Genomic DNA, 16,658 nt, shown 5'->3' on the forward strand with positions numbered 1-16,658 from the left:
CTTTTGTATTGTCAGTATTATAGGGACATTCGCTTTCAGCTGATTACCCCTCTTTTATTTAAATTCCCCGGGCATTCCGATAATTTTTACTTGCATTATTTGTTAAATAATCAAGACAGATCTATTTCTTTAAAAGTTGCAAAATTTTGCCACATAATGTGTAAGCTTCGCCCACAAATGGTTGCTAGTAGTTATTGATGAAAGGGGTAATATTGTTGTCTGTTTTATTGTATCTATTTTTATTGGTCAATGACCGAAATAAAGATGATGCATGCATGCTGATGCATGCTAGTTAGGTGCGCTTCTTCCACTCCAAAGTGTCCACGCAGGGGAGGCCCCACAAATGCTTAAGCAGACATCATGTTTGTTTCCACACCAGAGGATCCATACTGGAAAGAAATCCCACAAGTGCTTGGGTATGTGGGAAATCATATGCTAAAAAGGCAATATTTTCCATGCATTTGCAAGGCCGCATAGGAAAAAGACCTCAATGTTTGGAGTGTGGAAAAAAATTACACCAAAAAATCTCTTAATAAACACAAGCTCATAATTCTTGAGCAGTGTGTTAAACAGTGAGGAAAACGTTTTCATCACATAGCATCTGTGAGACATTACAGAAATGCTATGGGCGGGCGGAGATTGCTCAAATGACAGGTAACTAAATGTCTCCACCACAACCCCTACCTGCCCTCATTTGTACTTTGGTATTCAGAACCCTGAAGAGATCCTTCCCCAGAACAGAAGGAAACCCTGTTTAGGCTCCTAAGGTAAAGATAGGTCACAGAAGTTGCCTTGTGATTTCACTGCGACTAAACAAAAGGGAGATCCCACTGTCCTCTTGGATATATATTTACCTCCCAGCTCATCCTAGAGCTCCTGGTGGTCTCCCATCCAACACTGTCAGGCTTTGCAAGAGTAGCGAAGGATGTCCAGGTGTGCCCTCTTAGCTGAGTCCAGCCTCTGAAAAAACCACAATTAAAGGGAGTGTCTTAGGCCTGGCAAGATGGTATAAAAGAAAATCATGTGCCTAGTTAAAAATAAAGGATTTTTTCAGGAGCTTCACACAGAAAAATTACAAAGAGAAAGGAGTTGCACTAACCTCTTGTAAGCCACCAAGAGTCTTTTTGGAATTGGGCAGTTTTAACAAATCCAATAAATAATTAAGTATCCTACAGTGCAGTAGACAGAAGCTAAGATGGTAAAGTGAGGAAGTCCATGTTGAAGAACCAGAGAAAGATCAGGATGCTTAAGGAAAAGGAGAAAACTTCCAGCCAGGGACGGTCTACTTCGGACCAAAAAAAACACATGCCCAATGTCTATGCTGTAAAGTCTCCATGGAATATTGGAGGGAGAGAGGTTGAAATTCCAGGGTGTGAAAGGTTTTATCCACCAGGAAGTGGGGTTTTTTTTTAACGAATTCCCTTTTCTTATTCTACAAGCAGGAATTATAAATATGGGGATGGGAATTAAAAAAGCCATATCAATGTAGGGCTGAATTAAGGGGAAAGTCCAGTCATGTTAGCAAGTAGGAAAATCCAGCCAAAGGAGGAATAAACACTGAAGAATAGTCCTCTCTGACATAAAAAAGCTGAATTCATTTTTATTTTTTAGAATTCCTGAATGCCAGATTCTAGCTCTTAAAGTATTGAATAGAGGTTTAAGACAGGATGAGAGAATTGCTTGAGATGAAAAGAGAAATATATAAACTAAGGGCATTTGCTGATGATTTGGTAGCAATTTTGGAAGCCCCTTTGGAAGGAATTTGGTGGTAATTTTGAAAGCCCCTTTAATGGAAAAATTAAAGGATTTTGGTGCATTAAAATGAATAGCCAAAATACAAAGATGTTAACCAAAAATATGAAAATGGAAGACCAAATAGAATTGATGGAAAAATGATTTTAAGATTGAGGTAAAAGGAAAACAGTTGGGTATTACTCTGACTAATATGAATTGTATGTTATTTCAAAATAATTCTGTGAAAATATGGAATGAAATCAAGGATAGGTTACGATGGGAAGTATTTCTAAAAATACCTATCTTGACAACTGAGGCACCATTTAAGCAATGGCAGAAAGATATATCTAGGTTTATATGGCAAGGGAAAAAACCAAGAGTTAAATCTAAAACTCTTCAAGACACAAAGGAAAGAGGAGGACTGGGATTGCCTGAGTGGAGATGGTACTTTGCAGCCTGCTGTTTGGGCTGGACAAAAAAGTGGGTGTTGCTGAGAAGTAAGAGAATTTTAAAACTAAAAGGTCATGACCTGAGGTTTGGATGGCATGGTTTGTTATGGTATGATAAAGTGAAGGTTAATGTAGACTTTAAAAATCATTATCCTCAGTGCCATATTGAGAATATGGAATAGTTACCAACCCAGGCTGTGTCTGCAAATGTCCTTTTGGGTCTCAGCACAAGAAGCATTTTATAGAAAAGAAACAGCAGACAAAGAGAAACGGTTAACATATCGAGAGTTGTTAGAACAAAAACACGGAGAACACAAGATGAAGTCGAGACCAGTTGACTGTCGAGGGATTTAGTTCTCAATGGTTCTCCTATGTACAGTTAAGGGAAGGATTGAAAGTAGGCAAAAGGACATTTGGAACTGAACAACATAAGACAGAATTTGAAACTGAATTACCGTATGTGCAAATGATGAACTTGTAGTTGCTGAAATGTATAAACTTTTACTGAAATTTGAAACGGAAGAAGAACAATTTAAAGAGTGTGTGATAAAATGGGCCAAGACCTTTGGTTAGAATGTACAGATGGAGCAATGGGAAAATATGGGGCTGAAAGGACTGACATTCTCATTGTGTTACAATTTAAAAGAGAATTTTTATAAAATGATGTACTATTGGTATATGACACCAGAAAAAGTATCTAGAAGGTATAAAGGTACTTCAAATCTATGTTGGAAATGTGGAAAATATGAAGAGTCTTTTTATCATGTTCAGTGGACTTGTAAAACAGCTAGAAAAGTTTGGGCTCAAATACATATAGCAATACAAAGCATTTTAAAGATTAATATTCGACTGAAACCAGACCTTTTCTTGCTGGGACTAATGGACAGACAACTAGAAAAGACTTATGGAAGATTGTTTTTGTACATGGTGACTTTATGATATGCATAAAGATGGAAAGATTCTGAAATACCCACAAGGGACAAGTGATTGGCGACAGCGACAGAATATGCAGAAAGGGCAAACATGACTTGTCTGATTAGGGAAAAGACAATAACTACATTTATTAGTGACTGGAAACCCTTTATGAACTTTTTGCTGAAAATGGAAAAAAATGACCTTGTGATTTATGGGTTTGATGATTAGAAAAGGTAGAATATGGAAAGAAGGGAGTTATGATGTAACCTTAGAGAATAAAATATAATCGCATTTATAACTGCTGTAAAGAAGACTGGAAACTGCTTCTTTATATCTTTTTCTTTCTTTTCTGCCTCTTCTTTTATTTATTTACTTACTATTTTTCTTTGTTATCTAAATTTGTATCTTTTTATTCTTTAAAAAAATTATCCGATAAATATTAATTTTTAAGAAAAGAATTCCTGAGCACTTCAGGTTTTTAGAGGTGCAGGTCTTGGAGATGCTGGTCCTGGTGCAGTTCCTGGCCATCCTGTCCCCAGACATGGAGCGCTGAGTTTGGGAAGGTGATCCAGCCAATTGCCTGCAGTCTGTGGCTTTGGCCGAGGATTTTCCAGGCCAGCGCTCAAAAGACGGGAGATGGGAAGAGCCAATGAGCGTCAGACATCTTGGGGGTTCAGCGGGGTGCATGTCTGAGCTGAGGCCACGCTGCAGACGTGCTGCATTCCCAAAGTGCAGTGACACGGGGGGCTGGTTTCTCAAACAGGAGTCATTGATTGTTTAAGCCTGCACAAGGATTGAGGCACCCGCCAGACTCTCCCCATCTCCGCCTAACCCCCTCCAGCCCTGCCCATGAATCGTGGCCAATTGGCCAGAGGGGGCACTCACTCCGGGGGATTCTAGGGAATGCAGAAATGCTGGTGGTTCCCTCTTTCCACCCCTGTGGTACCTCCCAGAGGCAACTACAGTTATTCTTGACCCCCTCCCTTCAGGAGTTGACGCTGCATCGGGCCACGCAGACCCATTCGGTCCCCCTCCCTGGGTGATCCGGTGGCCAAGCAGAGCCTTCGGGCGGCTGGTAAGGAAGGCCCAAAGGCCGATGGCTCTCGTCCCCCATCGCTCCCTCGCAGGTGGCACTGAAGACGCCCTGACTGGGATTCAGGAGGTAGCAAACCAGCCCCCAAACTAGCAACCACTGAATTTGCCTGCTGTGTTTTAAAATGGGCCAAATTTGGGGACTGCAGAATCCATCGTGTTTCTATGTATGGGCAACGTTAAGATGTGTGGACTTTAATTCCCAGAATTCCTCAGTCAGCATGCTGGCTGGGGAAGTCTAGGAATTGAAGCCTACATATCTTAATGTTGCTAAGGTGGAGAAACTCTGGTTTAAGGGAATAAAACTTCTTGGACTTGGGCTGTTTTGAATATTTAAAGGATTCCACTTGCACAGTCCCAAATGGAGGAGGGAAAGTGGGGGCTGGTTGGGTTGTGGCAACTTGGCCCTCGCCCTTCCAAGCTGGACAAAGCAGGCCATGAGCTTACGCTGCCGTCTGATTTACTACGTCAGGCATCGGTATTTCATACGATCCCGGCTTTTGTGTCCAACGTTCAGTACGGTGTGTCAATGGTGTCCTCCTTGAAAACAAAGCAGTGCCGTGCAGACCCCTTAGTGGAGTGTAAATTCAAAAACGGTCATAGGAGTTTTTCCCTCACGATTTGGAAAGCTTGTAAATATTTGAACATACCATGTAACATCTTCATAAATTTCAAGTAAAAAGGTGCAGATCCTGAACACCTTTCAAGATCCTCCTTTTAGTAGCTGCTTAAGGATAAGAGCTTGGCAAGTTTGACTTTAGTCATGCTAAATACAGTCATGCTATATATAATCTAGTTGACCTGTTTGCCTTGTCTTTCATTTGTTTTAAGTATACTAATTAATATCCTGAAAAGTTGTGCGTTTAGACATGAAAACGTCTTTGAAGAAAAAGACACATCTTATAAATTTGTTTTTGAAACTGATCCATCCATCAGGAAAGCTGAGACTTTAAAAAGGGCCAATTCCTAGAGGAGGATATGCCTCTTGGTGGCTAGATGGAGCTTCCATGTTCAGAAGCAGTGTATCTTTATAATGCCAGTTCCCGAGGGAAGGCCTGCTTCGCTCAGGCCAGGCTTCTTGTCTTTTCAGAGGCTTGGTGAGGAGAATATCTTGCTAAATACACTGATACCTACTTAGAAGTGCTTCAATTTAGGTGAACTGCAGAGGTTCAAATACAAGCAAGATTTATACATGCCAGGAGCAATATAGGACAATTTAGTCAGCTATTGGACAGCACTTCAAATACGTGAAGATGGAGATCATGTCTCTTAGATCTTCTCCACCCTTCCTGGATGGTGTTCTTTAATTCTGCAGGTTGGGGACCAACTTGTTATACCATCAGTGGGCATCCTTAAGTTTTCTATTTGTTCTTTTTTGTTGTTGAGTTTTCCAAACACACCTATAACTTTGTGTTAAGATTGTGTAACAGAAAGCACCACACCAAGACAGAAACTTTTAAGCTAAGTCAATACATTTCCATGGTCATCACAAGGCTGGAGGTCACCTGACCCCTCCTGAGTGTACTCCAGGTGGTTACCTGACTCACCTTTTCTTCCCAGCAGCCTCTGGGCTCCTCCTGACTCCACAGGAAGTCCTCGGCCAGGGCCACCGCTTGGGCGCAGGTCTCTGGTCCGCCCTCCCTGACCCAGCTCTGCATCTCCTGGGGCAGGATGGCCAAGAACTGCTCCAGGATGACCTGCTCCTTTGTGCTCATGTGAACTGGGCAGACAGTGGCTTCTGTCGCCCAGAAGGGCTACGGGAGAGGATGGGTCACGCGCAAGGGGAGGTTATTCTGCATTTCCAAGGCAGATTTGTCCCTGCAGGAGAGAAGATGGAAGGTGGCCAGATTAAATGCACCAGGAAGGTCCTCACTCCCAACACAATTTTGGATGTCCTCTTAGACCAGGTCAAAGCCTCTTCTAGTCCAGCAAAGCAGCCAAAAAGCAAAGCAGAGAAACATTCACAAGGGACAGCAAGCAGCATGCTTCCCCCCCACCCCCGCAATATTATTTCACAGAATTTTCTCCATTATTTTCCTTGAACCTATGGGGGAAAAGGATATTCCTGAAGAGGACACGAGAAGAAAAGCAATCTCCTACTGTTGTTCCCAAGCAAACTGGGTTCAGAGGTAGACTGTCTCTGGATGCGGAGGATCCATTGAGTCCACAGCCACAGCCTTCCCTGTGTTGGGCTAAAACTCTAGGAAGTCCCATGTGGGTCTGGGAGCCCTGGGAGTTGTAGTCTGACATGCTGGGAGGATACCAGGGTGGAGAAGGCTGACCTTGAGGATTCTTTATTCGTGGCCTCCCTGAAAGCAGAAACAGGTCGAATTCAGACCTGAGATCCTCCACTGGTAGCCCAAATCAGAGCCTGCAATCTCACTGCGGTCCAAACAGGCTGCTAATATTACAAATAATGATCAGCCCTGCATCTGCTCCCCTCACTCTTCTGCTGGGAAGGGTTTGAAAGCTCCTTCCTCTGGCCCCCTCTGGTTTGAGGGCAGGACCCTGATACCCCCCACCCTGCATGAAGACAGCCACTTACGGGGGCCTGCCTGAGAGACTGTGAACCCGAGTCTATTCCCCCCACCTTGCTCTTCCCTTTTGGTGTGATGAGTTCAGATGCATACAAAGGTCAGGAGGCACCCCCCAAACCTCCCCAAGAAGGAGGTGGGGAAAAGCAAAGTCAAAGCAAGGTTAAACAGCTCAGATGTTCAGAAATTCTAAGAAATTTTTTTAAAATGTGTAATTTTAAAAATCTTGCCAGTGTTTGATATATGGAACATTCTTCTTCAGTCTTTACATTATTCTTCCTTTGGCTGGATTTTCCCACTTGCTAACATGAAAAGAGGTCACCTTTAATTCAGCCATACCTTGACATAAATTTTCTAACAGTGATCCGCATATTTATGTAGAATAAGTAACAAAAGAATGGAATTAATTAAAAAGAACCCACTTCCTGGTAGATAAAACTGTTCACACCAGGAATTTTACCATTTCTTTGGACAAAAGATAGAAAGGTGGACAAAAGAAGAAAAAGATGAGTGGAAGATCATCTCTGGTTAAATAATTAAATATTCAAGGGAGGCTTTATGCTGTAGTCATTGTGAAAGAGGGTTTTATGGTCCAAGGTAGATCCGCCCTGGGTGGAATTTTCCTCCTTTCCCCGAAGAAGCATCACGACCTCCCCTCTGGCCCTCCAATTCAGAGCTCAGCCCGGCCACGATTTCCAAATCCTCCAGAACGGAGCCCCGGCAGGAGGCTGCTGGGTCCCGATCCAGCAACACCCGCTCCCCTCTGTGGAGTGCATGGCCATATCTTCCAAGTCTGCTGGTCTCTGCACAAGCGAAACGAGAAAGCCTCAGAGGCCAACAAGGATGCTGAACATAGGTATAAATGACCTGGAAGAGGGATTAGAAAATAGGATTATATTATTTGAAGACAATACAAAATAATGGGGATAGAATCGTGATTCAGGAAGATCTTGACAAGCTGCCAAAATGGAAGAAAACTGCCAGATGAAGTTCAACAGGGACGAGCGCAAAGGCCGACCTCTGGGTAGGAAAACTCAGTGGAAAGAGGAGAGAGATCATCTGGGGCAGAGCGCCTGTGAAAAGGACCTGGGTGTCTCAGTCGATATCCAGCTGCACCTGAGCCCGTTTGGAGTAGTGGTTCAGGCTTCAGGCTAGCAACTGGGAGACCCTGAGTTTTAGTCCTGCCTTGGGCACAAAGCCAGCTGGGTGACCTTGGGCCAGTCCCTCTCTCTCAGCCCCAGGAAGAAGGAGGCAAAGGCAAACCACATCTCAAAATGTTGCCAAGAACACTGCAGAGACTTGCACAGGGAGCCGCCAGGAGCAGGACTGACTTGAAAAATTCAGAGCTACCTTTCTCCTTGCGGGGAACAGCTCTCCTTGCAGAGGAGCCCTCGCTGTGCGATGCGGGGCACGACGAAGATCTTCAGGTGGCCGACCGAGACCTTTGGGGGGCGACCCTCCCCAGCGCGGAGGGTCCGGATTCAGTCCCCCCCCGGCAGGAGGGGCAGCATCTGCGCTGGGGGGCGAGTCCAGGGAGCCCCGCCAGCCCCGCCCGGCAGCCTCGAGGCCGGGGTGGAGGCGGAAAGAGCTGCCCGCGATGCTGCCCTCCCTGCCATGGAAACGGCGCCCGGGCTGGCCGAGGGAAGCCGCGGCAAAGGAAAAGCCGCGCTGGGGACGAGGACCTGGCCCAGGGGGCGGGGCCAATGGTGAGCTCAGGCCCTTCCCTGCCGGCCAAGGCTCCCGGGAGGGGCGGGGCTGGCAGAGGAGGCGGGGCCCGAATGCAGCCCCGGAGCCCCGCCCCCCGCCTCGGCGCCGGACCCTCGGAGGGCTCGCTGGGCCCCGGCTGCGGGCAGGTAGGGCTCCCCTCCCGCGGCGCCCGCCCGGAGCGCCTTCCCCGCCGGCAGGACCGCGGCTGCGGCGCCGCGCCTCGGCCCGCGTCCCCGGAGGCTGCGGAGCTGCGAGGCCTGCCGGGGGGCTGCCCGGGCCGGGCCGGGCTGGGCGGACGCGGAGCCTCTGAGGGGCGCCGAGCGAGCCTGGCCCGCGGGCGGGGTGGGGCGGGGGGGCGGCCTCGGCGCTGGAGGGCGGAGCGGAGGGTCCCGGCAGCCCCTGCGGGCCTCCCGTGTCCGTCGGGGGTCCTCGGAGGGGAGGAGGGGGCCCGGGCTGAGCCCGGTTCTCCCGCCCGGGAGGGACCCCCTTCCTCGGCGCCTCGTCTGGACGGAGAGGGAGGATTTCCCCGCTTTAAGGCCAGCAAAACCGGCCCTGCTGGCGAGCGGTGGGAGAAGCCCTGGAGAGACTGGGGGAAAGGGAGGGAAGCAGCAGCTGAGGTGTGAGGGAGGGGAGGGAGGAGGAGGGAGCCAGAGGAAGAGGAGGGGAGGGGGCGGTCCGTGGCGGTCGGCGGCCTTGCCCGGGACAGCCCCGGAGACCTGCAGAGCGTCCCAGGAAAGGAACTGAGGGGGAACTCGTGAGATCTGAGCCTGGGGAAAAACCACGTTAATCACATTCAATTTTTATAAAACATAAAGGCAGTGCGGTAAAGTTGGGTTTTGCCAGTAGCACACTCTTGGAAGTCTGGGAGGTGTTTTCAGCTGGGAAGTTACACATCCCTTGGCTAAACCAAGATTAGTTTAACCATGATTTGTGGAGCTACCGCCCTTGGTGGAGTAATTCCAGGGGCTGAGCAGATGCAAGACATTAAGCCAAAAGAAACTGCTTGAGGACTGAGCCCAAAGTCTGACCTTGGCAGATAGGACCATCTCAGGAAGGTTTTTGTCAAAGGATGCAATGAGGCTGCCTTTCAGGAAATGGAGGGCTGAATTGGCCCCCAACATAAAGTGTTGCAGACCTTGAGGAACAGAGTTACACCCTCCCTAAACCATAAAGAAAGAACAGAAAGTCATTCTAGGAGGAGGGCCACATTAGTCTGTGGTGGCAAAAAGAACTGTGTCCACATATGCCTACATGGGATGTTCGATCTCTATGTATGTACCTAACATACAAGTCATGTGGTGGTCCTTGCAGGTTGTCTCACATGTAATTTGCATCAACTCCGAACCGAGTGAAAGGAAAAGACGGAGATCATAACAGTTCAGGCAAGCAAATGGGGAGTAACAGGAACTTTGTTAATCTTGCTAAGAAACGGGGAGGGGAGATCACAGGTCAGATTGACAGGAAAAATCCCAGTGTGGCTTTGATTCGCGTGGGAGGAATTGAGGTTTGGGGGCACCTTCGTAGCATATGTAAACTGTCTCCTAGCTATTTTTGGAGCTGAAAAATGAAACTTCCTCTCTTCTTCACTTCTTTTTCCTTCATCCAACAGGTGTCGCCTGGAAAAACTTGTGCCAAAAGTTTTGCTTGCAAATTGTCTCTGGTTAGAAAGCCCTGCAAGGGAGCAGCCCCCAGAAACCATGCAGGGGAAGAAACCCTTCGACCCTCAGGGGAAGCTGGGGAGAGTCTCCACATGCTCTGAGTGCAGGAAATCCTTTACTCACCGGTCCCTCCTTTTGATCCACCAGAAGGAGCACACGGGGAATGGATCGCATCTGTGTTTGGAGTGTGGGAAATCCTTTCCTGGAGTGTGGGGCTTTGCCAAACATCTCAGGAGCCACCCTGGACTAAGGCCCTACAAATGCAGAGAGTGTGGAAAGCGTTTTGCTAAAGGCTCAAACCTTGGAGCCCATCAGCAAATCCACATAGGAGAGAAACCATACAAGTACTGGCATTGCAGGAAGAGCTTTACTTGCAACTCACAACTTTGGGTCCGTGAGAAGGTTCACAGGGGCATTATACCTTATAAATGCTTTCAGCGTGGAAAAAGTTTCTCTCGAAGTTCATTTCTTCGGAGCCACAGAGAGGAGAAAAACAAAAAGTGCCTAGAATGTGGGAAATGTTTTTCCCAGAAATCAAACCTGGTGCGACATCAGAGAATTCACACTGGAGACAGACCTTATAAATGCCCTGAACGTGAGAAACGATTTGTGGATTCTTCTGAACTTCGGACACACAAGATGAGGCACAGAGGAGATAAACCGTATAAATGTGAGGAGTGTGGGAAAAGTTTTATTTCGCCAGCAAACCTTCTGATTCATCAGAGAATCCACACAGGGGAGAAACCATACAATTGTGTGGAATGTGGTAAATGTTTTGCTCAAAAGGGAGGGCTTTGGGAACATCAGAAAATTCACACAGGGGAGAAGCCCTATCAATGCATCGAGTGTGGAACATTTTTTCGTACGACAACAGCCCTCAGATGTCATGTGAAAGTTCACACAGGGGAAAAAAATTACAAATGTTTAGACTGTGGAAGAGCATTTGCTCGTCAATCATCCCTTAGAAATCACAGCTTAATGCATATAGAAGAGACGCCCCATAAATGCTTGGAATGCAGTAAATGTTTTTTCAGTAACGCAACTCTTTTGAGGCATCAGAGAATTCATACTGGAGAAAAGCCTTATCAATGCCTGGAGTGTGGGAAATCTTTTCCTTACAAAGAATATCTTAGAAACCATAAGAGACTTCACACAGGAGAGAAACCTTACAAGTGCGGACAGTGTGGGAAGGGCTTTACTCGCAGTTCAGATCTTGGGGTCCATGAGAAGCTTCACACAGGAATAAAGCCTTATAAATGTCTCAGGTGTGGAAAATGTTTCACTCAAAATTCATCTCTCCAGAGCCATGAGAAAATCCACAGAGGGGAGAAAAATGAAAAGTGCCTAGAATGTGGGAAATGTTTTTTCCAGAAATCACACCTGGTGAGACATCAGAGAATCCACACCGGAAACAGACCCTATGAATGCCCAGAATGTGAGAAACGATTTGTCGATTCTTCTGAACTTCGGAGACACCAGAAGAGGCACAAAGGAGAGAAGCCATATAAATGTGGGGAGTGTGGGAAATATTTTGCTCAAAAGACCGGACTTTCAGAACATCAGAAGATTCACACAGGGGAGAAGCCCTATCAATGCATCAAGTGTGAAACATTTTTTCGTACGAGATCAGGCCTCACACGTCATATGAAAGTTCACATGGAGCAAAAAAATTACAAATGTTTAGACTGTGGGAGAGCATTTGCTTATTCATCATCCCTTAGAAATCACAGCCTAATCCATACAGGAGTGACACCATTCAGATGCGTAGAATGTGGGAAATGTTTCTGTCGAAAAACAATACTTTTGGAACATCAGAACATTCACACGGGGGAAAAGCCCTATCAATGCATTGAGTGTGGAACATTTTTTCGTAGGAAGTCAAATCTCACACGTCATATGAAAGTTCACACGGGGGAAAAAAATTACAGATGTTTAGACTGTGGAAGAGGATTTGCTTATTCATCATCCCTTAGAAATCATAGCCGCCTAATGCATGTAGGAGAGACGCCCCATAAATGCTTGGAGTGTAATAAATGTTTTTCCAGGAAGGAAACGCTTTTGAAGCATCAGATAATTCATACTGGAGAAAAAGCTCATCAGTGTCTGGAATGTGGGAAATCTTTCCCTTACAAAGAATGTCTTAGAAACCATGAGAGAGTTCACATAGGAGAGAAACCTTAGAAGTGCTGGCAGTGTGGGAAGTGCTTTACTCAGCGTTCACAGCTTTGGGTCCATGAGAAGATTCACACCGGAATAACACCTTATAAATGCCTTGAGTGTGGAAAATGTTTCACTTAGAGTTCATCTCTTTGGAGCCATGAGAAAACCCACAGAGGGCAGAAAAATGAAAAGTGCCTAGAATGTAGATGTAATGGAATGTGAGGGTGGCCTTGCGAGACAGGGAAAGTGATGCCACCTGGGGAACCATCAGATAAAAGAGAAAGGAGTCCAGAACTGCGTAATGGCCATAGAAAGAAGCTTAGGAAAAACCCACCCTAACTACGCAGGTGGTTAATAGGGAGGGTGGGAGATTTGTGCTTTCAGACTTGCAAGATTCTGTTAATGTAGCTTTCAATAAAGTAGAATTAGCTCATCTTGTTTTCTTTCGTCTGGTTTACCTGGGAGAGCTAACAGTGGGAAATGTTTTCCCAGCAAATCAAGCCTGGTGCGAGATCAGAGTGTTCACACCGGAGACAAGACCCTGTGAATGTCCAGAATGCGATAAAAGATTTGTAGAGTCTGCTGAATTTTGGAGACACCAGAAGGGGGACAGAGGAGAGAAACCCTATAAATGTGGGGAGCGTGGGAGAGGTTTTGTCTCAGCAACAGAGTTTCGGATTCATCAGAGAATCCACACGGGGGAGAAACCGTACAAATGTGGGGACTGTGGGAAATGCTTTTCCCAAAAACAACACCTTGGAAAGCATCAGAGGGTCCATACAGGAGTGAAGCCATAGAGATGGGTAGATTGTGGGAAATGTTTTTTTCAAAAGGCTGGACGTTGTGAACATCAGAAAACTCACACGGGAAAATCTATGCACTGAATGTGAAACATTTTTTTGTAGTGGATCAGCCCTTAGAAGTCATATGAAAGTTCACACAAGGGAAAAGATTACAAACGTTTAGACTGTGGGAGAGCATTTTCTTGTCAGTCAGTCATTAGAAATCACAGCCACCTAATGCATTTAGGAGAGACACTCCATAAATGCTTGGAGTGTGTTTTTGTCTGAAAGGTGGTCTTTTGCAGCAACAGAGAATTCACATTTGAGAGAAACCTTATCAGTGGTTAGGATGTGGCAAACATTTTATCTGATAATCAGATCTTCAGGTGCACACGAGAAATCACACAGGAGAGAAAGCTTACATGTGTGTAGTGTGAGAAAGCTTTTCCTTGCCAATCAAAATTTAATATGCACCGGAGAGTCCAAACTGGAGAAAAGCCTTTCAGTTGTGAACAATGTGGGAAATTATTTTCTCGAAGCCACACGTTAATGTTCACCAGAACACTCAGTAACAAGTGAAATCCTACAAATATTTGGTTTATGGGAAATGTTTTTCATGATCAGGTAACCTTCAGCTGCAACAGAATCACAAAATATTGCATCAATTTTGGGAGGGTGGGGAATGTTTTGATCAGGAAGCAGCATTACTGACTCATCAGAGAGTCCACACAGGAGGAAAGAATGAGAAGTGTAAGAAATGCTTTGTAGAGAAATCAGTCTTAGAGAAACATCAGAAAGTTCACAAGAGGAAAAGTATTTAAATTTTGGAATGTGGAAAATTGTTGGAAGGTCAGTTGGACCTCTGGAGCCTCCAAGGAATCCAGAAAAATGAGAGACCACGTGAATGTTTGGAGTGTGGGAATGCTTTTTCCAAAAATACTATCTTGGGATGCAGGAAAGTCTTCACTCAGGAGAGAAACCCCACATGCGTTCGGAGGGTGGGAAATGCTTTCCAGAGGAGTCATAACACTGATTTCTCTGGATGGAGGATCCACACAGGAAGAACCAGACAAGTGCCTGGAGTGTGGAAAATAATTTGCTTGGAATGAGACTCTTGTAGCAGATTCGCGAGTCCATACCAGAGCGGCCCTATCAATGTTTGCAGTGCAGAAAAATTTTGGCACAAAAATCTCTTAATAAACCAAAGGGAGTTCATAATTCTGGAGAAGTATGTTAAACAGTGAGAAAAGTATTTTCCTTGCACAGCATGTCTGAGAGAACTAGGATGAAAGCCTGTTTAGGTTCTTAAGATAAACCCAAAGTGTTGGGGATTCCATGAAAGTTCCCTTGTGGTTTCCTTGGCAAATTTATGGATGCCAGTTCACACTGGCCTTTTTCAGGGTTTTGTTTTTGTTTATAATTTCCCAGCCCATCCTAGACCCCAAGAAGAGCTCCTGGTGGTCTCCTGTTCCATCAAAGTCCCCACTGAATGCTCAATAATTGAAGAAGAGATTTTATTTCAGCTTTTCCTCCCTTTTATTTATCTTTTGTCCAAGGAGATGGTAAAATTGCTGGTCCTAAAATGTTTCAACCATCAGGTGGGGTTTGTTTTAAATTAATTTGTTTATTCTGATATATATATATATATATAGAGAGAGAGAGATGACAAGGAAGTTGTGGTAATTCCACAGAGTGCTGCATTCCTAGAAGGGTGCCTTGGGGGAAAGAGGGGGGCACTTCTGGCCAGCCCTGGCTCCCCAAGCCCCCCCCCCCTTACGCAGGCAAAGGAGATTTTGCGTTTTCTGGAAGGAAATAGGCAAGTGGGGCTGAAGGGGGAGAGAAAACCAGGGCAATGCTTTGCAGTCGTGCTAGGGCTCTGCGCCCCCAAATGGGATGCTGACTGGGAAATGTGAGCCAGGTGGTTTTTCCCGCTCCAACCCAGATGATTTTTATACAAACTCATTTTTAAGCACCACTTTGTGGTCAGGTCAACCTGTGACTTGCTTTCCAGTTTCCAGTTCTGGAAGCTTGTTTTATTGGGGGCCTTTTCACCCACCTCTCCTTTCAGAACAGCTCTTGAAGAGTCGCAGAATTAGCAGATGCTTTGCTGCTTCAGGTTCCAAACCCAGAGCTGTAACCTGAGAAGAAAAAGAATGGGGAGGGAGGAGGAAAGAAGCAAGCTTAAGCACCCAATGAAGAATTGATCCGGATGCGCTACAGAAAATGGCTGGTGGCAGGCCGCTCTGTGAGGACCATGGGAAAGGGACAATCCTGCTGGAGTAAGCCATGATTTTTCCTCTGCCTGGCTCGTTTTCCAATAGCATTGGTGCAATGATTTTAGGCTACGACAACTCCTGGGAAGATTTCAATCTGCTGATTTGAGACTAAGAAAGCAGTACCATGCAGAACCCTCAGTGGGGTGTAAATTCAAAAATGGTCATAGGAGTTGCCCCCCCCTCCAATCAGAAACCTTATAAATATTTGAACATACCCTGTAAAATCTGCATACATTTTAAGTAAAATGGTGCAGATGCTGAACACCTTTCAAGATCCTCCTTTTAATAACGGCATAAGGATAAGAGCTTAGTAGTGGGTATGGCTGGAGAAAAAATGGCAAGTCTGACTTTAAATAATCATGTGATATATAATCCAGTTGACCTGTTTGCCTTCCCTTTCATTTGTTCATCAGGATACTAATTAATGTCCTGAAAAGTTGTGTGTTAAACGTGGAAAACTTTTCTGAAGAAAAAGATACATCTTATACATTTGTTTTTGAAACTGTTCCATCCATCAGGAAAGATGAGACTTTAAAAAGGGCCAATTCCTAAGGAAGGATATGCCTCTTGGTGGCTAGATGGAGCTTCCACGTTCAGAAGCAGTGTACCTTTAGAAAGCCGGTTACAGAGGGAAGGGCTGCTTTGCTCAGGCCAGGGTTGTCGGCCTTTCAGAGGCCTGGTGGGGAGAATATCTTGCTGGGCTCAGTGACTTCCATTCAAAATCTGTGTTGTATCTTCCTTCCTTCCTCCCTCCCTCCTTCCCAGCCTCCCTCTTTGGGTCAGGCTGAATTCCTGGTGATTGTCCAGACAAATATTTTTGGCAAAATTTCCAGAAGTTCTGTGCTTTTTTCTTCTTCCTTAGACAGGGTGTGCGGCCCAAAATCACCCTGTAGAGAACCACAGGGAGGGCCTTCCTGAAGGAATGCAGCAGATCGCAAAACACAAGTCCGGGAAAGCAATAAGCATTTGAAAGAAACTTACACTGACTCTGCCTGGACTCCCTTCCATAGAAAACAGTGGGAAGGGAAAACACTGCCAGGCTGTCAAGATTCTGTTCTTTGCTTTTTTAATTGATTACTTGTCATCAAGTCTGTGTCAACTCTCAGCAAATACATACATTTTCTGCAGGACGATCTTTCTCCAGGAGGATCAGCAACAAAACTCTTTGAAAGAGCCAGAAGGAAAAGCCCCAAAGGGACCATTCCTTGAAGAACCGGGAGAGGTTTATTGGCCCTTCCCTGAGCAGCCCATCAAAGTCAGACTTCTGCAAATGATCCAGCAAGGACTTTCAAGGGAAGATTTCAGAGCTACCTTTCTCCTTGCGGGGAACAGCTCTCCTTGCAGAAGACGC

At 45.7% G+C, this 16,658-nt stretch overlaps 1 protein-coding gene and 1 long non-coding RNA gene across 2 annotated transcripts; one reads left to right on the forward strand and one right to left on the reverse strand.

Annotated features, from left to right (window-relative positions):
• Positions 1-3,951: 3,951 nt before the first annotated feature.
• On the reverse strand, positions 3,952-8,572 carry LOC148213912 (uncharacterized). The gene is made up of 3 exons (XR_015793662.1): positions 8,075-8,572; positions 5,738-7,591; positions 3,952-4,730 (listed from the first exon to the last, which is right to left on the reverse strand). It is a non-coding gene; the product is annotated as an uncharacterized LOC148213912 (long non-coding RNA).
• A 619-nt stretch (positions 8,573-9,191) lies between these two features.
• On the forward strand, positions 9,192-12,676 carry LOC103050778 (uncharacterized). The gene has a single exon (XM_088129503.1). It carries the CDS (start codon positions 10,129-10,131, stop codon positions 12,268-12,270), a length of 2,142 nt encoding a protein of 713 aa, XP_087985629.1. The 5' UTR covers positions 9,192-10,128; the 3' UTR covers positions 12,271-12,676.
• The last annotated feature ends 3,982 nt before the right edge of the window (positions 12,677-16,658 follow it).

This window comes from Python bivittatus, unplaced genomic scaffold (assembly GCF_059951505.1).
Source record: "Python bivittatus isolate LINGU-HERP-01145 unplaced genomic scaffold, Pbiv_v1 ctg000810_np1212, whole genome shotgun sequence".
NCBI classification, from domain to species: Eukaryota; Metazoa; Chordata; class Lepidosauria; order Squamata; family Pythonidae; genus Python; species Python bivittatus.